Source organism: Anopheles ziemanni, chromosome 3 (genome assembly GCF_943734765.1).
Source record: "Anopheles ziemanni chromosome 3, idAnoZiCoDA_A2_x.2, whole genome shotgun sequence".
NCBI classification, from domain to species: domain Eukaryota; kingdom Metazoa; phylum Arthropoda; class Insecta; order Diptera; family Culicidae; genus Anopheles; species Anopheles ziemanni.
Window position 1 is genome coordinate 14,395,708 of NC_080706.1, and position 25,141 is coordinate 14,420,848.

Below are 25,141 nucleotides of genomic sequence, written 5' to 3' on the forward strand. Positions count from 1 at the left end.
TCTTGCTAGACTTATTCGCATCGCATCATACCTGAAATGATCCAGTCACATGGTCGTGTAAACAACCGTTGGCAGGCAGACGAAAAGTGCAATGTGTCTACTACTAAGAATGACCTTCATCGTACAACAACCGACTTTTATTTTTAACCATCTCTTTCGTCGACGCATGACGTACGCGACGTTTCCCACAAAGATTAAACAAAGACCTGTAGCTAGTCAAGCGGAAGTGAAAGCATGATCACTACCGGTGCCAATAAATTATATTGCCAGTGTTTTGTGTAGTCGTCCGATGATGTAATTATTTTGTGACGATATAAATGAAACTAAGAGTCCTTTTTCACAGGCTTGCAAAATGCAAATTTTCGTGAAGACGCTAACCGGCAAGACGATCACGCTAGATGTCGTGGCCTCCGAGACGGTCTTGGATATAAAAAGCAAAATTGAAGAGCGAGAAGGTATAGCACCGGACCAGCAACGTATCATCTTCGCGGGAAAGCAGCTTCAAGATGGGAGGATCATTTCCGACTACAATATCCAGCACGGATCAACGATGCATCTGGTCCTGCGTCTGAAAGGAGGCATGCAAATCTTCGTGCGAATGCTGACGGGAAAAACCATCGCCATCGACACGGAACCGGAAGCGACGGTCGAAAGCGTCAAAAAGCAGGTTGATGAACGGGAAGAAATTCCCCCAAACCAACAGAGAATGATCTTTGCCGGCAAACAACTCGAGGATGGTCGGCAGCTGCAGGAATACAGTATTATAAAGGGCTCGACAATCCACTTGGTCCTTCGTCTAAAGGGGGGGATAAATATTTCCGGAAGGATGTTTATTGGCTAGAAAATTGCAATGGATTCCATAGATTCACATCGCCAATCGTCAAGAAAATTCCACGCATCAAAGGATGATTATTTTCGAATGTAAACAACTAGAAGCTTCTCGTTCTTGGAAAGACAGTCGTCACATTCGACGTTTGGCCTCCGACGGACGAACACGTCTTTAAGTTGGCAGTTAACAGCGAGTATAATTATACAAAGCGAAACGGTTTAAAATCCACAAAGCATCAAAGGAAGAGAGAAAGAAGGAAGGAATTAGGGTAGAGAAGTGTGTTGGAAGGACATATTTTTTGATCAGTGTGAGAAGGAAGTGAAAGGAGAAGAGGAAGGCAGAAGAGATGGGGGTCCAGGACCCCGGCGGGGGGTTATTAGCCAATAACCCCTTCAGCATTTTGTCCGAGGGGACAACGATAAAAAGAAAAAAGACTACTAAACAACAAGTGGACATCTATAGCTCGGTCATGAGTACAGAGGACGAACAATTTTTGGTAATGGAAGCAACGACTCCGGGTGAAAGTTGTGACAGGCTGAACCCGTTTATAGTTCAAAAAACATTCGAGTGTGCGATTGGAGACAAACCGTTAGAAGCAAGACGCCTACGAGACGGCAAAATGCTGGTGAAAGTGAAGTCGCAAAAACAGGCACAAAAATTGAAAAAAGTTACTAGTGTGCAGTATGGTAACGGACGTATACAAGTAAAAGTGGTGGATCACCCTACTTTGAATGTAGTAAAAGGAGTGATCAGGGCGTACGACATAGCGCATCTCAAAGAAGAGGAAATAGCAGAGGGGCTGAAGGACCAAAAGGTCACGGAGGTTCAAATCATCAAAAGGAAAGATAAGGATGGTCAACTAGTGAACTCCCGCATGGCTATCCTCACATTCAAATCGGCAAAACTACCTAAAAAAGTGGACTTTGGTTGGTACCCGTTAAAAGTAGAATTATATGTCCCAAGGCCGATGCGCTGCTTAAATTGTATGAAGCTAGGACATACTAAAAAATGGTGTAGGGGGGAAAAAACATGTGCCAAGTGTTCGGAAATAGATCATGAGGAGCCCTGCAAAAGAATAAAGTGCGTATCCTGTGGTGAGGAGCACCACACGCTGGACAAGGAATGCCCAGTGTACAAGGATGAGTGTGAGGTACAGAGAATCAGAACAGAAAAGAAGATACCATATATGGCAGCAAAAAAATTGAGACGAGAGGAGTGTCCGATCATTCCGCGAGTCTATACATACAACGGTAGAAGCTACGCCCAACAAACAGCAGGCAGACAAAACTATAAAGAAATAAAAAGTTCATCTCAAGAAAGAAAGAGTTTAGACATAGACACCAGTAACAACACAGAAAGAAGTTCAAATGATATTAGTACACAGAGAATCACAGAAACAAAAACAGAAACGACAACAACAAAAAAAACGGATAACATGAATACTAACGAACAAGTGATAGAAACATACGATAATGTTACTCTTACGAATGATGAAGAAGTTGCCTTCAAGGCAGGAGCGAAGGTATACATCGAGGAATTTCTGATAGAAGCGGTGGAGACATCGACGATGGAGGGCATTATAGATGAGGAGATATAAAAGATGACGCATAGTCCGCTCGACAAAAAAAAAAAAAAAGAAGATAAAATAAGAAAAGGAAAAAAAAAAATCGTAGGATCATGGCTAAGATAATACAGGCCAATGTTCAAGGATTGAAGAACAATGTAGAAGAAATTCTTAGAGTGTCGATAGTGGAAAAAGCGGACATCCTTTGCCTCCAAGAAACATGGTTGGGAGGTGCTAGTAATAGAAATGCCAGACTGAAAGGATTTAAGTTGATAACTGGTAATAGATCTGATGGTTACGGTGGTAGTGCTTTGGCAGTAAGAGACCACTACAAAGTGAAAAAAATTAATATTAAGGATCTGAACAATGAATATATCCAAGCGGTTGCAGGACAAGTAGAGCAGCTGAAAATGCTAATAGTTTCAATATATGTAAAACCAAATACCCCCAAAGAGGTCTTCCGGTCGTGGTTTATGAAGACGAGGAAGATAATGACGAAAACCAAAGATCATATAAAAATTCTCGCTGGCGACTTCAACGCCCACCACGGCGCTTGGGGGAATGCATATGAGGACGCGAAAGGAAAAATCCTCTTAGAGGAGTGTGAGATAGGGGATCTGTTGATTCTACAAAATGGGGAACACACCCATGTAAGTCACACCGGAACAAACACTGCTATTGATTTGACATTAGTACCAATAAACATGGCACATAGGGTACAAAGAACGGTCACGGATAGGCATATTGGTGGGAGCAGCCACAAAATGATTACCATTATAACTGACAAAACTAGTGTGACTAAGAAAATAAGAATAAGCGATAGGAATAAGATAATTAAACAAATTCAAGAACTTAAAGTAAATCAAGAGACGAGCTTAGCTAGCATAACCAAAGACATAAATAATATTAAAAAAGTAAACACAAAGACTAGCACAATGGTCCCTAAATCGTGGTGGACTAAGGATATAGAGGCAGCACTAGAGAGAAGGGATGACTCGAGAAGGAGATATAACTGTGAGAAGTCAATTGAGAACCAGATCATAGCAAAGAAGGATGCGGCAAAGCTAAGGTTCCTCATTAAACAAGAGAAAAATAAACAATGGGAAAGGACGATAGATAAGATAGATGCTAACACGTCCACGTCTGAATTATGGAGACTGGTCAGAAGACTAAAAGGAGCAAAGCAACGCGAGCAAGAACCTAACGTGATAGTAAGTGACAATCGGGCAGCAAAGGAATTCTTGAAAAAGAATTTCAATACCGCCGGTCCTAAGAAGATAGTCATTCCCAACGGATTAATATCAGAAAATGTGATACTAGATGTAGAGAAATGGAACGCCATTCTAAAAAAAAAAAAGAACACGGCACCTGGGAAAGATGGGGTTTCATATGAAATCATTAGACATTTCAATACCGAAACGGTAGAGGCCATAATTAAGGATATTAACAAAATGTACCAAAGAGGGAAAGTAGAGCAAAAAATGAAGACTATCAAAGTAGTAGCCTTAAAGAAACCAGGGAAAGATTCGGAGTTAGTAGAGGCATACAGACCGATATCCTTGCTCCCAACTTTCACCAAAATAACTAACACAGCAGTATTAGATAGAGTAAGGATGCAGCTAGAGAGGTACCACTCTCTCCCAGAAACCAGCTTTGGCTTCCGGAAAAACAGGGCCACCACAACGGCCTTAAACCTCCTTGTGAGTATAATTACGAAAAATGGGAGAAGTAACAATCATACTGGCGTAATTTTTATAGACATAAAAAACGCGTACAATTGTGTGATAACGAATAAGTTAATAAGCTCTCTAGAATCCTATCTAATATCTCAAGAGGATATAAGATGGATAGGCGACTTTCTATCTAATCGTAGGCTAGAACTAAAAACGGACCAGGCGATCATAGTTAGAAAAGTATCAAATGGACTGCCACAAGGGGATGTACTATCCCCCATCCTCTTTAACATCTACACAGCCAAATGCCATAGTATAAACAATGAAAAAATTAGACTGATTCAGTATGCGGATGATTTTGCCCTGATTGAATCAGCAAAGACGTTCCAAGCTATGGCAACCAAATTACAACACTCTCTTGACTGGCTGATCGGGTCACTCAACTCTTTAAATTTTACCGTTAACACAAACAAAACAAAGGTAATGACCTTCCCTAGCTGTGATATTAAAGTAAGATTAGATATAGGACAAGAGACTATCGAACATACCAAAGAGCACCGATTCCTGGGGGTGGAAATAGACAATAAGCTGAAATTTAACAAGCACTTGAAAGGACAACGCGATAAAGCAGCTGGCAGACTAAATGTGATGAAGGCTTTATGTAATATCAGGCATAACATTAACCCCAAAAAAGGAATGCAACTCCATAGGGCAATTGTGAGGAGCAGTGTTGAATATGGAATTGGCCTAAGCCTAAATGCTCAAAAATCTGTCCATAGTTCCATAAATACTGTACTGCATCAATCGCTGAGAAGGGCAACAGGGTGCTCAAAAACTACCCCGATCAACACCCTAATGGCTTTAGCAGGTGAAGTCCCGTTCCACATAAGGAGCAAGTTTCTAGTAGCCAAGGAAACGGCAAAAATGTTAGCCTACTCACCCCCGAATGCGCGCTACTTGGTCAGCACGGATAGTAGAGGCAGGAAAAAAAGAATGACGGCCCACGAAAAAGCATACTGGGAGTTTAAATCAATTATGGATAACGTAGCTAGAATAAGCATAAATGATAACGCAAACTGTGATATAAAAATTAATAAGAAAGTGCCAGGGGTAGATAATAAAAAACAAGATGTAGATAAGCAAGTGACTCTACAGCCTTGTTTGGTCCTAGTGGAGAACAACAAGAACAAACCCGCCATTTACACGGATGGAAGTGTGACGACAGCTGGCTGTGGGGTAGGGATATACATAACTGATCCTACAAACAAAGAGGCACAGGAATACGCATTCAGATTAAGTAACGATACTAACATAAGTTCAGTAGAGCTTACCGCGATCAATAAGGCGCTAGAAATAGCTGCTCAAAAAAGACTGAAAAATCCTGTGATATTTACAGACAGTATGGTAGCCTGCGAGATTATAGAAAATACTAGTCAAGAAGACTATACAGATGAAATAGTCAGTAGTATAATCGACAATATCTTATACCTGGAAGCGTCCTTGCAATGGATCCCTAGTCATGTGGGGATTCCGGGAAATGAGAAGGCGGACGTACTCGCCAAAGAAGGGACGTCCGCGAATAATATGATACATAATAAGCTTAGACTGCAGGATGTTATTGGGATATTACATAAGAAAATGTGGGACGAGACTAATTTATGGTACACGCAAATAAGCCAGACGAAAGGAAAAAAATTCTACGACTTTCAAAACAAAATGGAAAAAAGAATGTGGCACCATGGTCTCAACCTAACGACCAAAGAAATAAGAATGGTTAACAGATTAGCAGCGGGACACGAGTGTAGCAGGTACTGGCTGAATAAAATGGGAATCGTGGAGGACGGAAACTGCAGCAGCTGCGACATGCCTTGCACTGCAAGGCATATGGTGTTTGACTGCGAGAAGTACAGGATAGATAGAAAAAAGAACGGAATAACCATGCAAAAATTCGTAGAGAGCTTCAAAAACAAGGAAAGTCATTACATGAAGACCATATGCAACTTTATATTATCGAACAAAATAAGGTTTTAAAAAAAAAAAAAAAAATAATCAAAGAAAAACAGAGAAACACAGTGTAAGTTAACCAAGGATTATCCTTACCTTTCCATGCTACACAATCAACCACCGAGAAGGCCCGGTATATGGCTTGGGTTAATTCTCCGCTACCAGAAAGAAAATGCTGGTTAGCCCACCGACCATCCTGGAAAGGTTAGGAGTCTACAGTTAACCAGTATAAACGGAAGACACACAGCGTCTGGTATCAGGACAAACGTCAGTTGTAAAGTAGCAAACAGACAACAGGTATATGAAGTAGGGCTTTCAGTTCCAACAGATAGCTAGACAGGCTGAGGTCTAAACACAGAAAGTATTATTCTTACAGAAAAACGGACGTATAGCCGTAGTAGCTAGTCCTAATTTGGGATCAGAGGTCTATGTCTCCAGGTTAGCTTGCGAAGGCCCAGGAAGCTGGATTCAAAAGCCGTACTGGAGTAAATCCTCGCTGAAGAAGAAGAAGAAGAAGAAGAAGAAAGACAGTCGTCTGTTGCAGGAGAACAGCATTTTCAAGGACTCCATTATCCCCTTTATACCTAAGGAAGGCAGGTTTAAATGTACGTAAATATCTATTTTTTAAATAATAAACAAAAAAAGTAAAATAAAACACGGGATAAAATTACGCTGAATACAACACAAATACGTCAAATTCTGATTCATTCAAAATGAACGCGCTGCTGAATTCATTTCGGAGAAAATGAATCGATTTGGCGATACTATAAATAACAGGCGAAAATCCTACAGAGCGCAGTTTGCTGTTAGCTGTTAAACGGATCACATCTGAGAAATCTACGTGAAAAAGCGATAGTGTGAATTTGCAGTGTTGAATATTATCTGAACCCTATTGTGTGAAAGAAGTTTTAATTGTACTGTGTTTCTGAAAAAGGTTAGATCAGTGTACCTAGTGTAGTGATTTACCTGTGTTGCTACAATATTCACATTTGCTAAATAATGGTGCCACAAGGAGCTATGCCAAATCATTCGTAATCGCTTCCTTTTGTGCACTTTATACGATTGCATCATCCTGTGCAGTGCAGCAAATCAAATTAGATTTAACGAGTTGACCTAATTTTTGAAGCCAAGACTGAACCAAAGCGGGCTAAATCATAATTGAGTTATATAAATTACGAAACTAAAATCGTAATCACTATATTTGCTATACAATGCGAAAAGGCTGTGCATAACAAAATCGACACGTCATAGCTATGATCCTTAGAGAATGATGAAATCAATTTGGGAAAATAACATGAGTCATCGAAATAGGGCGTTTAAAACACTTTAAAGCAAATTTCTTCGCATCAATTTGTATTTCTTTGTTCGCGATAAGTAGATCTAGGTCGCTGCGTCACAGAGCCTTCTAGAAGGTTCCCGCAATTGTGTTTATAGATGTTGACTTGTGTACACTTCCGTGATATAGTCGAATGACGCACTTGGAAACAAGTTGCTGTGTGAATAAACGCAACAAATTTATTTACAGTGAGACGCATAGAAAAAGAACAATTGTCTGACTTTTAGAGTAGTTACCATTGTTATGGCTACTATTGATAACTTCATTTTATTCGTGGCACTATGGACAGATTTTACTACATTGACATGCTCAAACAAAATGTGAAGGAAAGTGTCGATAAAATGGGAATCGCACAAGACTATGCATTTTATCATGACAATGATCCCAAGCATAAGCCTTGGGTAACACGAATGTGGCTTCTTTATAACTGCCCAAAAGTTCTGGAGACCCCTCCTCAATCTCCTGATCTAAATGTTATTGGACATTTATGGGACACTTGAAAAAAAAACTAGCACCACCACAGAACAACCAATAAAACCCAACTAGAACCGGCAATTCTTAAAGAGTGGAATGAAATTGGGCCTGAAGTTTGTAAAAAGTTAGTGGACAGTATGCCTAGACGTTCGAAGGCAGTGATAGACGCTAGTGGGAACAGTACAAAGTATTAATAACCAACAATAATAATGAAATAAACAATGAATTCTACCAGAACCCAACTGTCCAACTTAACGATTGACTTGCAAAATAATGACTTTTTTCGCTATTTCGGTCATTACGCCGTTCGTTGAAGGATTTTTGGACCGTTTCTTTTGTACATGCTTCGCCAGAAGGTGTGTGAAGATAAATTGACAAAAAAAAACCATTGTTATCAATAGTGACTACTCTAAAAATGAACGCGAAGTCAGACAAATGTTCTTTCTCCAAGTGTCCCACTTACCGATTTGCATAGTGTATGTATTCCTGATATTCACATAATACTTTTTCTTTTCCCTTTGATTAACAGCAATCAAGATGCAGATTTTCGTCAAGACCCTCACGGGAAAGACCATCACCTTGGAGGTTGAGCCTTCCGATACGATTGAGAATGTGAAGGCCAAGATTCAGGACAAGGAGGGAATCCCTCCAGATCAGCAGCGTCTCATCTTCGCCGGCAAGCAGCTGGAAGATGGTCGTACTCTTTCGGATTACAACATCCAGAAGGAGTCTACTCTCCATCTGGTCCTTCGTCTGCGCGGTGGAATGCAGATTTTCGTCAAGACTCTTACGGGAAAGACCATCACCTTGGAGGTTGAGCCTTCCGATACGATTGAGAATGTGAAGGCCAAGATTCAGGACAAGGAGGGAATCCCTCCAGATCAGCAGCGTCTCATCTTTGCCGGTAAGCAGCTGGAAGATGGCCGTACTCTTTCGGATTACAACATCCAGAAGGAGTCTACTCTCCATCTGGTCCTTCGTCTGCGCGGTGGAATGCAGATTTTCGTCAAGACTCTTACGGGAAAAACCATCACCTTGGAGGTTGAGCCTTCCGATACGATTGAGAATGTGAAGGCCAAGATTCAGGACAAGGAGGGAATCCCTCCAGATCAGCAGCGTCTCATCTTCGCCGGTAAGCAGCTGGAAGATGGCCGTACTCTTTCGGATTACAACATCCAGAAGGAGTCTACTCTCCATCTGGTCCTTCGTCTGCGCGGTGGAATGCAGATTTTCGTCAAGACTCTTACGGGAAAGACCATCACCTTGGAGGTTGAGCCTTCCGATACTATTGAGAATGTGAAGGCCAAGATTCAGGACAAGGAGGGAATCCCTCCAGATCAGCAGCGTCTCATCTTCGCCGGTAAGCAGCTGGAAGATGGCCGTACTCTTTCGGATTACAACATCCAGAAGGAGTCTACTCTCCATCTGGTCCTTCGTCTGCGCGGTGGAATGCAGATTTTCGTCAAGACTCTTACGGGAAAAACCATCACCTTGGAAGTTGAGCCATCTGACACGATTGAAAATGTGAAGGCCAAGATTCAGGACAAGGAGGGAATCCCTCCAGATCAGCAGCGTCTCATCTTCGCCGGCAAGCAGCTGGAAGATGGCCGTACTCTTTCGGATTACAACATCCAGAAGGAGTCTACTCTCCATCTGGTCCTTCGTCTGCGCGGTGGAATGCAGATTTTCGTCAAGACTCTTACGGGAAAGACCATCACCTTGGAGGTTGAGCCTTCCGATACGATTGAGAATGTGAAGGCCAAGATTCAGGACAAGGAGGGAATCCCTCCAGATCAGCAGCGTCTCATCTTCGCCGGCAAGCAGCTGGAAGATGGCCGTACTCTTTCGGATTACAACATCCAGAAGGAGTCTACTCTCCATCTGGTCCTTCGTCTGCGCGGTGGAATGCAGATTTTCGTCAAGACTCTTACGGGAAAGACCATCACCTTGGAGGTTGAGCCTTCCGATACTATTGAGAATGTGAAGGCCAAGATTCAGGACAAGGAGGGAATCCCTCCAGATCAGCAGCGTCTCATCTTCGCCGGCAAGCAGCTGGAAGATGGCCGTACTCTTTCGGATTACAACATCCAGAAGGAGTCTACTCTCCATCTGGTCCTTCGTCTGCGCGGTGGAATGCAGATTTTCGTCAAGACTCTTACGGGAAAGACCATCACCTTGGAAGTTGAGCCATCTGACACGATTGAAAATGTGAAGGCCAAGATTCAGGACAAGGAGGGAATCCCTCCAGATCAGCAGCGTCTCATCTTCGCCGGCAAGCAGCTGGAAGATGGCCGTACTCTTTCGGATTACAACATCCAGAAGGAGTCTACTCTCCATCTGGTCCTTCGTCTGCGCGGTGGAATGCAGATTTTCGTCAAGACTCTTACGGGAAAGACCATCACCTTGGAGGTTGAGCCTTCCGATACTATTGAGAATGTGAAGGCCAAGATTCAGGACAAGGAGGGAATCCCTCCAGATCAGCAGCGTCTCATCTTCGCCGGCAAGCAGCTGGAAGATGGTCGTACTCTTTCGGATTACAACATCCAGAAGGAATCTACTCTCCATCTGGTCCTTCGTCTGCGCGGTGGAATGCAGATTTTCGTCAAGACTCTTACGGGAAAGACCATCACCTTGGAGGTTGAGCCTTCCGATACTATTGAGAATGTGAAGGCCAAGATTCAGGACAAGGAGGGAATCCCTCCAGATCAGCAGCGTCTCATCTTCGCCGGCAAGCAGCTGGAAGATGGCCGTACTCTTTCGGATTACAACATCCAGAAGGAGTCTACTCTCCATCTGGTCCTTCGTCTGCGCGGTGGAATGCAGATTTTCGTCAAGACTCTTACGGGAAAGACCATCACCTTGGAAGTTGAGCCATCTGACACGATTGAAAATGTGAAGGCCAAGATTCAGGACAAGGAGGGAATCCCTCCAGATCAGCAGCGTCTCATCTTCGCCGGTAAGCAGCTGGAAGATGGCCGTACTCTTTCGGATTACAACATCCAGAAGGAGTCTACTCTCCATCTGGTCCTTCGTCTGCGCGGTGGAATGCAGATTTTCGTCAAGACTCTTACGGGAAAAACCATCACCTTGGAGGTTGAGCCTTCCGATACTATTGAGAATGTAAAGGCCAAGATTCAGGACAAGGAGGGAATCCCTCCAGATCAGCAGCGTCTCATCTTCGCCGGTAAGCAGCTGGAAGATGGCCGTACTCTTTCGGATTACAACATCCAGAAGGAGTCTACTCTCCATCTGGTCCTTCGTCTGCGCGGTGGAATGCAGATTTTCGTCAAGACTCTTACGGGAAAGACCATCACCTTGGAGGTTGAGCCTTCCGATACTATTGAGAATGTGAAGGCCAAGATTCAGGACAAGGAGGGAATCCCTCCAGATCAGCAGCGTCTCATCTTCGCCGGTAAGCAGCTGGAAGATGGCCGTACTCTTTCGGATTACAACATCCAGAAGGAGTCTACTCTCCATCTGGTCCTTCGTCTGCGTGGTGGTTTTTAAAATTGAAAATAAATCATCAGCACGTTGAAATCTCACGCTACTTACTGCTTTTTAATTCTTTTCAAATTATTATATTGAGAAATGGATTATATTTGGTGTTCGTCAATAGCCTTTCAGAATGGTGGAATTATTAAAAAGAATGCGAAGGGTTGTCCAATAAATACGTGTGTTAATGAAAAGAAGGTCTTGATGAATGACTGTTGTATGATATTTTGGTTTACATTTCTTTTCTGTTAGTTTAAATTTTAACTCTTGCATTATAACAAACCGTTCGTAGGTTTTATGAAGAACGAAAATTTATTTAGAAAATTGTTTTAAACAGACGCCCGATGAAAATGATGTAGGGGTGGCTGGGGTAATACACACCCCTGAAGCAATACGCACCCTTTCCCATTTCCCTTGAAAAACGAGTTTTGGACGCGTAAAAAGTAGTCACCCTGTAAGATCAAACTAAAATGTGGTCACTCTGTGAGTTTGATAGCTCTACATCAACAGAAACGCGAAATAAACGCAAAACAAAATCATTCTCAGCTCAGACAGTTTTTGTTATAACGTGACGTGCCATTCCGCTAAGGAATATTAAGTGCAAAAACCGATATTTACCCACGAGGAATACAAAATTTAGTGAATTGAGAATCAGTGCTTGAGACTGTTCATGAAAATTTCGGAAAGTATGCAGATTTACTCATATTTTAGTTGAAAATGTGTTCAACAGGCAATATGCACCCACTATGTCGGGGTATAATGCACCAGTTTGTAAACAAACTACAGTTGGTCCCCGCAGTACGCGAATGTTTGGGACCGGACGCAATCGCGTATATCGAATTTTCGCGTATTGCGGATTTCCACTGCATTTTCGTTTATACCTCATATTGAAGAGTTGACACTGAGAGGGAACCGCTTATTTAACATATCTTTTATCGAAATCACTAAAAAGTGTTCCATTTCTTACATTGCATAATTATGTCTTTGTTAAAAAGTGCATATTAAAAACTTAATTCTACCAAAACAAAGTAAAATTGACTTGTCAGAACTCAAGCAACGCTATGAGCTGTCAGTTGTAAAAAATCGCGTATTGCGAATTCGCGTATATCGAGTATCGCGTACTGCGGGGACCAACTGTATCTTTATTTGACAGTCTATGCTGCCTCTTTGTTGTGGTGCGTATTGCCTCTTTGTTGTGGTTCGTATTGCCCCTTTGTTGGCGTGCGTATTACCCCTAGCAAAGGTGCGTTTTGCCTCAACCAGATACAGATCGATCAAAAATTGAACTTTTTCAAAACTGAAAAAATTACGTTTTTCGTAGCAAAAAAAGCAAACATTCCTGAACTGGTAACTAGTTTGATCCTTTATGAATCCTATTCAGTGACAAAATCAACAATCAAGAGCCAAGTTGTTAGAAAATTTTCTAGTTTTCCTTAAGGGGTGCGTATTACCCCATCCACCCCTATATCATCGTTTGAAATGTTGTGAGGATTCCATTGACAGTTTGCACAAATTGACAGATTGTTATACGCCTGCGTGATAGATACAATTTGTCAGAAAACAACAGACTTTGGAAAAGGATCTGAAAAATCAATCGTCCCAGCTGATTTTACTCATTTGTATTCGAGCGTTGCAATTTACAAGTGCTGGGATGGCAAAGCAAAAATCCCTTATTCTACTAGGTTACGATGATGAACCGATTGCGGTGAAGGATAGACTGTACCTTTCGCACACGACGAACAAAATCGGTGGCCACGCGGTAAGTTCGGTGTGATTTCTTTTATACTATGAAAACGATCGATAATTTTTGTACTTCTTTGTTCGTAACCACCTGGGATAGGATTGGCCTGCTGGTGCTGTGGAAATACAGCCGTGCCTATTCTGTGGTCTGCAAAGGCCCCTTATTCTGCAGATTTACGCTCCACTGGAGGATTCTCAGTTCCACCGCACGCTTTATCTTTTCGCTTGCTTAAACGCCCCGTGTTCGACGCAATCACAATCGTGGACTTGTATACGAATACAATCCCTCGAAAAGAGCTCTCCTGGAGGTGATGGTTGTGAGACGCGATCCGTAAAGCTACCGGCGAAGGATGCCACGATATCCTGGTGCAGTGGTGCAGATGACTGGGGAGACGAAGAGGAGAGTGCACCCACGGGCAAGGGAGATGAGTACAGCACGGGCACTTTTATGCGGGTCGATACGAGCAATGTTGGCGATTCCGAGCAACAACTGAACGAAGAGAACGGCAATGTGATCCAGTACGAGAAGGTGTCCGATGAAGACGACGAGAGTAATTCTATGGAGGTGGAACCGATTCCGGGGTTTGAACACTTGCGTGTTGACGAGACAAACGCCAATGCAGGAGGCGATGGACGATCGTCGGGAGCGATGGGTGGAGAGCTTATCGATAATTTGTACACACCCAAAGCAACTGCAGAGATTGAAGGTCCGGAGGCGGAAGTAGTGATTGTTGACGAGCCCAACTCACCGAAACGTGATTTGATAGCGCTGCTCAAGCAGCCACAACTTGTGCCACGAAATATCGAAGACTTAACGCTGCGAGGATTGTACATCAGTGTGGATGAAGAGCGTACGAGCGTACCGGTAATGTCCGAGCATGTACGGGAACTTCTCGAAGAATATCGGCGTAATGATGAAGGTACGTGATTTCCATATACGAGTAGATAATTTATTAAACGCTTTTTTTCCTGTTTTTAGTCAAAACGAGCCCAGATAGTCCCTCTGAAAACGTGGCATCAGGAGGTAAAGGACCAACCAAAACCAACCACGATCTAGAGCTATATGAGAAAGGCATTCCGATGCATGGTGATCTGATGTTTCACTCGTTCATGTGCAAGTTGCAGGAAAATCCAGGTCAAATCTTGCGTTACTCGCGCAACGCTGTGCCATTGCTGATATCTCCAATCAAGGATGTAACAATTCCGCCACAATGTCAGTATTGCAAGAGCGAGATGATCTGTGAAGTTCAACTGCTGCCAACGTTGATCGACAAACTGCGATTCGAGGTGAACGATGAAAGGGCACCGATCGATTTTGGCAATGTTCTGGTTTGGACCTGTATGAAAAGCTGCTGGGACACTCCGGATAAAATGCGCCAGGAGCTTGTACTAGTGCAAACGGAGTCTTAAATAATACAACGCGACAGTTCTGATACAAATGAACGTTTGCCTTTCGAATAATGCAATGTTACGTGCATTCGTTTTAACGTATGATATAACCATCGTTTCCTTGAGGCAAAGCACAAGATGAGGCGTTTCAAAAGCGTATCATTAGTACTGAAAATATCGTCAATTGCTGAAACCATCTTTCCCAACAAGAAAGCAGCGATAACGGAAGCGTATCAGCTTTTTATGTCACACGGTGTGTTGGGAACGATCGGTGATTCCTGACCCAAGACAGTTTTAACGCATTTTATATGAAACATCCAATGTCTCCAGTGAGCGTCTATATCGCAAAGTCAGTTAAATAATAATAACTCCTATTCTAAACGCAGTAGATTTAATGTGATAGAACAAACAAACACAACCACGTGCTGACGTGTAAAGCGAAGCGAAAGATTTGCTACCTTCGGTGCCGCTGTGCCGTCCGTACTCCTTGGCGAAAATTAATTTAAATAACACAACACATGCGCTAGTCGGATATGTTCGCTAAACGCCAAACGATATTAGAAACCAGCGACTTCTGTACTGCTATGCGCCATTCTCGTGCTGCAAACCGGAAAAACAGCACTAGCTAACTGTTCAAATATGTTTTAAAATCAAGCATACCGATAGTAGTAGCGAAGAACGTGTGGTGGTAGTTTAACAGTGTTAACTATTTTAATCCTACATTTTGAAGAATCATTATGAATTTATTAGCATTTTACGTGTTTACTTCCAATTCTAAATAAACAAACGAGACTTATGAGCTAATGTTCTTTATTTTCTCTTATTCCAATATTCAATTTCAGTAACTCATAACCGTACCTGAATTTTTAACACATTCAATTTAGTTTTTTTTTATCTAAACCCGTCTGATCTCACAAATTTAAATTTACCCAAGGTTTCTATATGACATTAGTTCAACATCTGTGTTGTAGGCATCTTGATGTCAATGGACGTCTATTTTGTTGTCAATCGTAGCTGTCATACATTGCATTTTTGTGTTTCTCATCGCTTCGGTGTAGTAATTTCTGCTGTTTCATCCGGCAAGTGATCGTGGTTTCCCGTTTCTAGTAGTGCTCCGAATCAAGCTTATTGCATTCTTCAAAAATGAGTTCGATCGGAACCGGTGTAAGTAATATTCACCTAAAACAACGCTTGCGGCTGTATTGAAAACTGAATAAACTCGTTGAGGTTATGGTGGGCGATGGTTCTGTTTGGGTTTTGCAAGTGCTACTAACTTTTGATTCCTTTCTTTCCGTCGCGCTTTTCCAGTACGATCTGTCCGCATCACAGTTTTCCCCAGATGGTCGCGTATTCCAAATCGAGTACGCCGGTAAGGCCGTCGAAAACAGTGGCACCGTTATCGGACTGCGCGGTAAGGATGGTATTGTTTTGGCCGTGGAAAAGCTCATTACCAGCAAACTGTACGAGCCCGATTGCGGTACACGCATATTCACCATCGACACTTCCATCGGAATGGTGAGTTTTGGATCGAATCATCTCCGTGCATAAGAATCATGCCAATAACATGGGGTGTCTTTAATTATTCGCCACAGGCTATAAGCGGAATGATCACCGATGGTAGAGCAGTTGTGGACATTGCCCGGCAAGAAGCCGCCAGTTATCGGCAGCAGAACAATCGTCCCATTCCGTTGAAGCAGTTGAATGATCGCTTGTCCAGCTATTTCCACGCGTACACACTGTACAGTGCGGTTCGTCCGTTTGGTGTGAGCGTGATCCTTGCCTCTTGGTCGGAAGAGAAGGGTCCAGAGATGTACATGATCGATCCTTCCGGAGTGTCTTGCGTAAGTGTTGTGTGCATCATCATAAGTGGCTTTGATTTTAATAAATCGTTGATTGCAGGGGTACTTTGGTTGCGCCGTTGGTAAAGCGAAGCAGACCGCGAAAACGGAAATCGAAAAGCTGAAGCTTTCCGAGATGAGCGTCAAGGATCTGGTTCTTACGGCCGGAAAAATGTAAGTCATATTAACACTGTCCCACTAACGTTGTTGCAGCAAATTGTACCGTTCTCTTTCATCCACAGTATCTACCAAGTGCATGATGAACTGAAGGACAAAGACTTCAAGCTCGAGCTCAGTTGGGTTTGCCAGGACTCGAAGGGTGTTCACAAAACCGTCCCGGCCGAGGTGTACGCTGCCGCCAACCGTGCCGGCCAGGAGGCCGTCGATGAGGACGATAGTGATAACGAAATCTAAATTAAGGTAGTGTTGCATACGTCTATGGTTCGGATTCCGGTCCCCCAGATTTGGTGGTATAAACTGGTCTTTGTAAAGAAGTAAAAACACATGGTGGGTTACATTTTTTCTCCTTCTATTTAGATCTATTGCTAAGTTTCCATACAAATACACACCGATACCATAACGAATGAAAATGCACGAATGTTATGAAAGAATGGTTGCAACATACATAATACATTCTTCTCCTATTAATCGAGAGTTGGTGGATTTGGTATCACATTTAAACATTGAAACACAGAATTGTTAAGTCAGCATATTAGGCTGTGCTATTCTTCGTAATATCATTGGTAGATTTTTTTCCAAAATCCGTTTAGCAGGTTCCATGTTGCATAGCTTATCCTTGTGCTATTATCGTAGAAGGTGATTTGTAGAGAAGCGAAGCCCAGAAGGACAGTACCACCATCTCGAAGCAAAGGCACAGTTGAAAAACAGCTGTTAAAAAGTATAAGAAATGAGATTAAGTTTCGTGCAATGGTGAGAGGAACAATTTTTACGTTACTTACCATTCTTTTGAACCTGCAGTGTGATGGGAAATTCGCAGTCGGATATACTCTTGCTTACGATAACTCCAATTATCAGTGGCTGTATCCGGCAGAGAATCAATACGGCTTGCAGGACAAAATATTTTCCCTAGAATTTTACGAACATATTTTCATATTTTTCCGTTCAAATTGTAAAATGCTTGGTGTGATCTATATTTACCATCAATTTAAGATCGGAGTAGAGCGGTGCAAGCATTCGGACGAGAATGTTCAATCCCCACACTCCCAACAGGATCGAAATGACGATCAATGGCACAAAGTACAGGATAATGCGGTTAAAATTCGGCTAAAATTAATTTCAAAAAAATTGTTGAAAGTTAACATATAATTAACTAATCTATCTTTGACAAAGTTTTGTGGAAACCGTCTCTTCATACTTACGTAGTCCTCGACAAAAACTACATTTAGCGCCAAGAAGAGAGCTGTTTGTACGACCGGTAATTGCATGATAAGCATTCGTACAAAAAGCAATCGATTTCTGCAAGAAACAAATACCGTTATTATCACCGTCCTCGATCGTACGAAACCCGGGTAAATGATAACCAACGTATCAGTAATTACAGTCGTGTAAATGTCACTTACTTGGTAACGGAGGCTCGTTTGAAAAGCGGTACGCAGCAGCACAGTGGTGGTGTTCGCAAGGAAAATGTCTGCGAATCGGTTGATTTGATAAGCGCATCCTCTCCGTTGACATATTGCATGCAGAGGCTTGGTTTAGGGGTGGAAAAAGAAACATTTTAGTATACTACCACCGGCATCCACTTCCGCTTCCAACTAACCCGAAGAAAACATATGCGCAGACCATGAAGTAAACGTGCATTACCGTGTCACACAAGAAAAAGGCACGGGGCACCGCGATGGACACCACGGAAAAGAGGGTTATTAGCTGCAAAAGGGTGGGTAACAAAATGGTATTAAAAGGTAATTGGAACGTTCCATCGCAAACATCACTCACGGGGTAGATGCTAAGCAGTAGGACCGATTTGGTTTTGAACTGCTTCGGCGTCCGATGGAGGATATGGTAGGCATTCTTGAAGAAGATGCTTATCGTTGCAATACTCAATACCACCGTGCCAACGATGATCAAGGCGATTGGGTAGTTCAGGCCTGTAAATGACCGGGAGGAGAGTTAAGCAATGTCATTTTTACACCATCAATTTAGTCACATACCATCGAGGTATTCCTGAACCGTGGGAAGCTTGGTGGTGCATTGATCGCCTGTCGTTACATTTGTTGGTGATAGCGACTCATCGCTGTACATCGATCCGTTAGTATCCATTTTTGTAGAAAATTCTGTAAACTTTATAAGAGGTGAAGTTTTTTTAAATGCGTATTTTGTTGAATCTCAACGGTTTCTGTTTATTTTTAGCATGACTTTTTCTTTCAACACTCCTACCCACGTGATCGCGTGACGCAAGGCGAATGAATCTTGAATCTCTTCTATTAATTTCAATAAAACCCATCTTCCACCGGGATGAAAACTGCCACTTCTCGATTGACCGATGAATGCAATGCGCCGTTAATTAACGAAGTGCGATATTCTTCAGCCTTTCATCCTTCCGTACGATCGCAGTTCATTCCAAGGAGCCAATCTTCTAAATGTTCAGAATACATTGGGGGCGATGGAAATTTCTTCCGTGTGGAATATGTTATGTTACGGAAGCTTGTTTGAATCATATCACAATCATTGTGTTGCAAAGGATCCTTTACTCAAGTCCTTGGCCAAAGCCGGTGGTACATGGAAATTTACCCACTGAACTAGATATAAAAGAAAACGCTCGCTCTACCGTGACCCTGTCTTCGTGCTACCCATCACCGGTGAAGCAATAGAGCATGAGGCTAAACACACTATTTAGCAACAGCATGTTGCGGTGTTCACGGCAAGGTGTTATATTTGAACGCGAAGCCCAACTTAACCCGCTAACGAGCAAACTCCCGCACCCGCTTGTTTGTCTTTATTGTGTCAATTTAACCGATTTTACTTTTTCCAAATGTAATGCCACTTGTTTTTTTTTTCATTTTCCAAATCCTCATTTTTTCAAGTGCTTTCTGTGTGCTTTTGCATGCTGCAATATGAGTGGCAAACATTGGGCAGAAAAGTTTCTTGTAACTGGCTTAGGAGGTCATTACCACCGCAACTTGCAGGAAATTCAATTTATGTTCCTTTGTTGAATCCCGTCCAGCTTGAGAGGATACCGGTTTTATAAAGCAGTAAACGACCTTGTGTTATAAGAAAGAGTTCGTGTGGTGTCTGTTATGCTCTTTATCATTGTTTTTTTGGTCTCTGATATATTTGTACCCATTTATCACTTCATTAGCATAAGTATGGGTAGTGCAAAAAAGTGTACGAAAAAGAGACAAATGAATGGAAAAAGTACATAATTATAAAAAAAATTAATTCAACACTAAAATGACCATAATCTGCTGCTTCGATGAACATTCATCAAGTCTGATTTATCACATGCTGATGATCGTTTAAAAAAGGAAAAAAATGTTTCGCCATGATACGGGTAGGGAGATATTATTAAGATCTCCACAATCGAGCAGGAAAAAGGAAAACGAAAAGCCTGAAGAACAAGCGAAACATTATGTGACCCACGGGGATAACGGGGTGAAATAAATACCACGGATTTTTCATTGACGCAACACCCGGCGACCTCATCCCCCGCCAGGCATGATTCGTGTCGTCAGGTGCGCTGTTCGATGCTTCCCCAAGTCAAGGTCGTCGCGTCCGAAGCGGTATTTTGCGTATAGCTTCCGAACGCGTACTTCCCGTGGGCCATGAGTAATATCAACATGTATGCGCCACGGTCGATTTGGTAGGAGGGCGTTGCTGGAATCGTGACACGATCGGTCGCACCGTCGTTCAATGGCAAAACATTGGAAGAAGCGCGCATAAAGGCGCACAGCGACCTCCCAAAGGTCATCTAATGGGCCGTTCCGTGGCCGGTCCTTCGTCGGTGGCGTACGATGTTCTTGAGCACTGTCGATTCCATAAATTAATTCCTTCACCGAAGCGCTGGCATTTGTGACTGAAGTCTTTTTATTTCTTAGCTTTGGAACTCTTCTTCGCGTGTAGGTTTTAAAAATGTAGCTGGAAGAAATCCTATACATTTACTAGGAGTTTCGTTTAAACTCCATCGAACGATCGAGAGACGGCGATGGGTGACTTGGAAGTTTTCAGAGTTTCTTCGTTTTCCCACCCCGTTCCAACCGGGCGCGATCCCAACCCGTGCGGCAGGCTTTTCGGGCTGGTGAAGCTGTTTCGAAAAATCAGTGTCAGTGTCTTTTTTTTCTAGTTTCGTGGCGTTTGGTAGCATGGCATTTACCCAACGCCACAACCTTGAAACGATTCGCGCTCGAGATATAAAGAAGTGGCGTTAGATAGGTGTTGTTGGCTTAGCCGCTATGCTACATCGTATTTATCCAAGCGCGGACGGTTTGTGCAAGCTCTAACGCTCCGTCAGAGCTTTGATGCGATGAGGAATTTAGTTTTGAGGACATTGAAAGTCTCTTATGAAACTTACGTTTAACACGATGTAGTAAAATGTACACATCGAAGCATTTTCAAAATCTTTGTTACTATAACCTGAGCGTATGGATTTTAAATTGGTTCACAAAAGTGAAATTTAAAAAAATTGTACTTGTGGGAAAAGGTTTAGCATGTCCTTTTACACGCGATATACAATTTTTTTCTTTAATCAATTATGTGAAAGGAGTTTGTTCCTAATCCATCAAACACATGACGGTAGGATCAGGTTTCATCCTTGTGGTTCATCAAAAGCACGACAAACGGGAGCCATCACAATCCACAAAAACGGGAGTCTTGGCAAGTCTGCTCCATGATGACCTGAACCTTAGTTCTTTTCGTTTTGATTCATAAAACAGTACGAACATTTTTTACTTTTGAAGCACTATCTTTGAATCTATGTCATTAATCATCCCGCGGCGGCCATATGGTAGATGTTGGATATTATTTTTCCATCAGTTGCCTAGTTGACAGAAAACATGCATTTGTCGTTGGTACGATTAGGTCGATTGCATAATTTATCCGCACTCGCGTTGTCCCACAGATTGACCGGTTCACCTCCGTTGGCTTTAATAACAGGTGTATCCGTCTCGCTATCTTTTGGTATAAAATTGCGGTCCAACACTGGCCGAGACAATCATAATTTCCCACCTTGCGTTAGTCTGTTTGACCATTAGATTGGATCGCTCATATAGCGAGGGCATCGAAGCGAAAGTGTATGCCATAGCATACCACCATCGGCGAGATTACTCAACACGGTGTGTGGGTCATTTGGGGTCTGCTCCGAAAGAACAACGGCGGAGCACGTGCAACCAAATGTAAGCTGTTGGCCGCGGTTGGATGCAAAGTTTGCTGGCGCACACGAAGGGGAAAAACTGGCTTCCGTAGGCTCACTTTTCTAACACGCGGTTTAAGCTGGGTGTTAGCGGATCATGCTTAGATAATACTGAATCTCTGTGTCCCTCTGTACAGAAAAAGAGCTTTGAGGCGGCCAGCATCCACCATCCACCAGCGCCAACGGTTGCATGATGGATGCCGGGGAAACCCGTTGTGGCGGTGGTTTGGAGACACACTAACGATCGCTTGTGTGGCTGCTGTTTGCGCCTTCAAACACACCGAGCTCTTATGTCATCGTCTTCTTGATCGCGCCGAGATCAACAGGAACACAACGTCCTCTTGTGCGGTTACACAAAATATTTCAACCACGGTACACCGTTTCGAGGGTCGGTAAACACTATGTAACACTAAGAATGTTTGAATAATATTTTTTTAAATTTTCACTTCAACACTGTCTGGACATAGATTTTTCGTAAAACTGCTTCAACTCACCAATTGGAAAGGGTGTTTATAACAAAAGTAATAGAAAAATAAGACCGAAAGCACATTAGCTCTCCTTGTAACGGATGCCTGCGAAACGCTAGATGCCCTGCTTCGACGACCGTGCGGCATCAGCACGAATTCGCAATACACCGAACCGGATCGTGCGCGACTTGGTCAAAGACTGTTTGCTGCTCGCGAGCTTCTCGCCGATCAAACCCCGCGCCACAGTACCATTGAACCGTGTACGCTAGAAGCATGAGACTATTTTAGTACACACGCTCTTTTTTCCTTCTTCTCTACGCTCATGTGCTCATCATCATAGTAGACCGCGGAGTGGAGCTGCTGTTTCTCAACGTGCGATCGTCAACGAGCTGTACGGCATGGCGTCCATCTCGCGTGGTCGACCCGCGGGGTTGCGCGGGTTGTTTGCAAACAATGTCGAAGCTCCCGCAACGCACGGATGTACGCTGGCACGCTCGACTGTTTACTCATCATCGTCAGGTGCGCCTTTTTTGGGTTGTACGATAAGCTGCCGGTGGTTTTTCCTACCTTTTGCGTGGGAAAACATACCTATGCAACATGATTTAAATTTTTTTCGAAGCTTTCCATTTCAGTATCTTGTCTTTTATTGTTTCAATTGAAGTTTCGCAAGTTAACAAAAGCAAGTTAAAATGTCGTTTGATTTTCCTACACAATTTTTCAACTGACATATTTACTAGTCGCGATGTTCAAACAACCCTCTAATTAAAAAAGGAACATATTGTTTGAGTATCCTCTTTCACCTTTATGTAAATTCTTAATGATGCACCACGATGCACACATTGGTTAGAAACATATCAATCCACGTTTGTTCAACTTATTATATGCAAATAGGATTATACTTGAAGCTGCACGCCCATTCCTTTTACAGCTGATTGGGAAAAAATATTATTTATTTGTACTAAATTATTCCGATAACATTTTATTCAAATAGATATCCTTATGTTCTGAGGCTGTGCTCAACAAACGCTTTATTTTAATTATGCCTCAAATCCATCATTTTGGACTCCTGCCTTCTTCTGGATAGTTTGCTCTGCCGTATAGAATTTGTAGGAAAATACCGTCACAAGACCAACCTGGACAAGGATGATCATTTGCTTTAAAACTGCAAATAGAAAGAATTTCGTTTTCAAATCAACGATGCGCTAATAAACTTCAGGTGGGATTTTTAATCTTACTATTAAAGTATGCCTTCGGTTCCCCTGCAATGGTGCATTCGAAGGTCATGAAATTGTAGATCAATTCCAGTATGATGATCTGCGGTTTCGTAATGAGCAGAACCAACTGCAGCAGGAAGAAGCGCTTCTGCAAATTGGAAAACGCTGGTTAATGAAGTGAAACACGTGGAAAGGTCTATCAAAATCGAAACTCACAAATATAGGATTATCCGGATACAACGGTGCGACCGTTTTGATGAACGAAATCGACGATACAACGTAGCACACGATGGATGCAATGACAAACGGTAAAATGTAGTAGAACACTTCGAAAAACAAGTTCTGTGGGAAAGAAAATTTTAAGTTCGGTTTCACATGGACACAGTGAAGAAAATCATACCTTGTCGAATGTGAATATGAGAAGTTGAATACTGGCCACAATGCTGTTATAGATCGGAAACTGTAAGATGCCGATTCGGATTGCTTCCAGCTGTTTTCTGCAAAAAAAAAGAATAGAACATGCATTTATGGACCCTATTTTGCCCTACTTTTGAAACTTACTTCCGGTCTAGAATGATTCGAAAACACGGACACACTTGCGGTGCATCCAATTGCTTCGATTCGTACAGTGCAATGATGACCGAATCTCCTCCAACCGACTGTTTTAGGTAACGGAAAAACACCAATATGCACCAGCAGAACGCTACGAATGGAACGATGTCGCAGACAACGGCCACATGTGGCAGCAATAGCGCCAACACGCTGAACGTGACCACGATCTGCAAATAAAAATAAAGCAAGTGAGATAAAATGTGTCCCGTTTGCCCAGACAAGGCTGAATGGCGTTAAAAAGTCGCCCCAAAGCTTACCAAATAAACGGTATTTGCAATCATTAGCACCATCACTTGGTCCTTTCCCGTGTGCTTCTTAATCAGCCGGATCACTCGAACGAAGACGAACGTTACCCACAGCCAGATGATACACCCGACGGTAAGTGACAATTTCAACGCAAGCGAGTATTCTGGGCAGAAAATTGCAATTAATAGCCACAGTGAATAGCGTGAGGAAAACTCGGCACTACTTACCGCTGTAGTAAAGTTCCAGTGGAGGAAGATAGGTTTTGCAGGCGAACTTCTCCACTCGGGAATACTCGTCCACGGTGTTGGTCATTTTGATGCTAATTTTTCCGATCGTGGTGATGTTACTGTACGTCCGAACTACGAATGCAAAAGCAGCATGCGAAAGCACAATAATTGGAGCGTGCTAGCCGAATCTTTTATCAGGACCAGATAACAGATTCAAACAAACACTATGCCAATGATCATGAAGTGTGTGAATTGGGCTGGACTAGGAATGGAAGATTAAGTACATACGAGACCGTAAAGATAAGATCCTCAGCATTGAACTTGATCAAACACTACAGCTAATGCAGAGAACTTGTGTTTATCCGGTTAGTTCGGTTTATCTTTGAAACTGAAATTTATTTTTTTTTATTGTATTTTAAAATTGATCGTCGAAGTGTCTTGTATTGAACTTCTTTAAGAAAACAATTTGAAGTTTTGTTTTGTATTTGAGCCACGTAGTAATTTTAGAGAAAGTCTCCTCAGGGGTATCCTGGGTGTTATCTTCACGTGAGAACCGAATTACTAACGGCGTTTTAATTGATTGATAATTTATTCTCCTCCTGCAACAACGGACCAACCCAGACTGAGCGGGCTTCGTATTCTGCAGCTTGTAGTCTTCTGCCCCCTTTTTAAAG

General features: G+C 42.5%; 4 protein-coding genes across 5 annotated transcripts; 2 read left to right on the forward strand and 2 right to left on the reverse strand.

The window, feature by feature from the left end:
* The first annotated feature begins 352 nt into the window (after nucleotides 1-352).
* Nucleotides 353-16,464, forward strand: LOC131287332 (polyubiquitin-C-like). Of its 2 annotated transcripts, XM_058316373.1 has the most exons (3): nucleotides 353-592; nucleotides 8,424-11,382; nucleotides 16,439-16,464. In XM_058316373.1, exons 1-3 carry the CDS (start codon nucleotides 353-355, stop codon nucleotides 16,462-16,464), a joined length of 3,225 nt encoding a protein of 1,074 aa, XP_058172356.1. The 2 variants fall into 2 exon arrangements, with proteins under 2 accessions (XP_058172356.1, XP_058172355.1); XM_058316372.1 differs by lacking the exons at nucleotides 353-592; nucleotides 16,439-16,464 and having other exon boundaries at nucleotides 8,417-11,201; nucleotides 11,301-11,387.
* On the forward strand, nucleotides 12,941-15,175 carry LOC131287334 (programmed cell death protein 2-like). The gene is made up of 3 exons (XM_058316375.1): nucleotides 12,941-13,131; nucleotides 13,213-14,032; nucleotides 14,092-15,175. Exons 1-3 carry the CDS (start codon nucleotides 13,024-13,026, stop codon nucleotides 14,520-14,522), a joined length of 1,359 nt encoding a protein of 452 aa, XP_058172358.1. The 5' UTR covers nucleotides 12,941-13,023; the 3' UTR covers nucleotides 14,523-15,175.
* Nucleotides 16,465-17,129: 665 nt separating the features above from the next.
* LOC131284168 (organic solute transporter alpha-like protein) lies at nucleotides 17,130-18,616 on the reverse strand. Its single transcript, XM_058313023.1, has 8 exons — nucleotides 18,508-18,616; nucleotides 18,293-18,444; nucleotides 18,117-18,223; nucleotides 17,920-18,045; nucleotides 17,719-17,815; nucleotides 17,498-17,623; nucleotides 17,299-17,425; nucleotides 17,130-17,227 (listed from the first exon to the last, which is right to left on the reverse strand). The coding sequence occupies exons 1-8, from the start codon at nucleotides 18,614-18,616 to the stop codon at nucleotides 17,130-17,132; spliced, it is 942 nt and encodes a 313-aa protein (XP_058169006.1).
* Nucleotides 18,617-23,205: 4,589 nt separating this feature from the next.
* LOC131289719 (uncharacterized) lies at nucleotides 23,206-24,552 on the reverse strand. Its single transcript, XM_058319021.1, has 7 exons — nucleotides 24,468-24,552; nucleotides 24,252-24,403; nucleotides 23,944-24,161; nucleotides 23,783-23,879; nucleotides 23,599-23,724; nucleotides 23,404-23,530; nucleotides 23,206-23,330 (listed from the first exon to the last, which is right to left on the reverse strand). The coding sequence occupies exons 1-7, from the start codon at nucleotides 24,550-24,552 to the stop codon at nucleotides 23,206-23,208; spliced, it is 930 nt and encodes a 309-aa protein (XP_058175004.1).
* Nucleotides 24,553-25,141: the final 589 nt, after the last annotated feature.

Coding starts and splice junctions, on each gene's coding strand:
- LOC131287332 (XM_058316373.1), top strand. CDS start 353: ATGCAAATTTTCGTGAAGACGCTAACCGGCAAGACGATCACGCTAGAT. Junction 593..8,423: donor AAGGAGGCATGCAAATCTTC/GTGCGAATGCTG, acceptor ATCAAGATGCAG/ATTTTCGTCAAGACCCTCAC. Junction 11,383..16,438: donor CCTTCGTCTGCGTGGTGGTT/TTTAAAATTGAA, acceptor AGCGAAGCAGAC/CGCGAAAACGGAAATCGAAA.
- LOC131287334 (XM_058316375.1), top strand. CDS start 13,024: ATGGCAAAGCAAAAATCCCTTATTCTACTAGGTTACGATGATGAACCG. Junction 13,132..13,212: donor ACAAAATCGGTGGCCACGCG/GTAAGTTCGGTG, acceptor CACCTGGGATAG/GATTGGCCTGCTGGTGCTGT. Junction 14,033..14,091: donor ATATCGGCGTAATGATGAAG/GTACGTGATTTC, acceptor TCCTGTTTTTAG/TCAAAACGAGCCCAGATAGT.
- LOC131284168 (XM_058313023.1), bottom strand. CDS start 18,616: ATGGATACTAACGGATCGATGTACAGCGATGAGTCGCTATCACCAACA. Junction 18,445..18,507: donor GGTTCAGGAATACCTCGATG/GTATGTGACTAA, acceptor GGTCATTTACAG/GCCTGAACTACCCAATCGCC. Junction 18,046..18,116: donor TGCGCATATGTTTTCTTCGG/GTTAGTTGGAAG, acceptor CCCTAAACCAAG/CCTCTGCATGCAATATGTCA.
- LOC131289719 (XM_058319021.1), bottom strand. CDS start 24,552: ATGACCAACACCGTGGACGAGTATTCCCGAGTGGAGAAGTTCGCCTGC. Junction 24,162..24,251: donor TTGCAAATACCGTTTATTTG/GTAAGCTTTGGG, acceptor TTTTATTTGCAG/ATCGTGGTCACGTTCAGCGT. Junction 23,725..23,782: donor TCATATTCACATTCGACAAG/GTATGATTTTCT, acceptor TCTTTCCCACAG/AACTTGTTTTTCGAAGTGTT.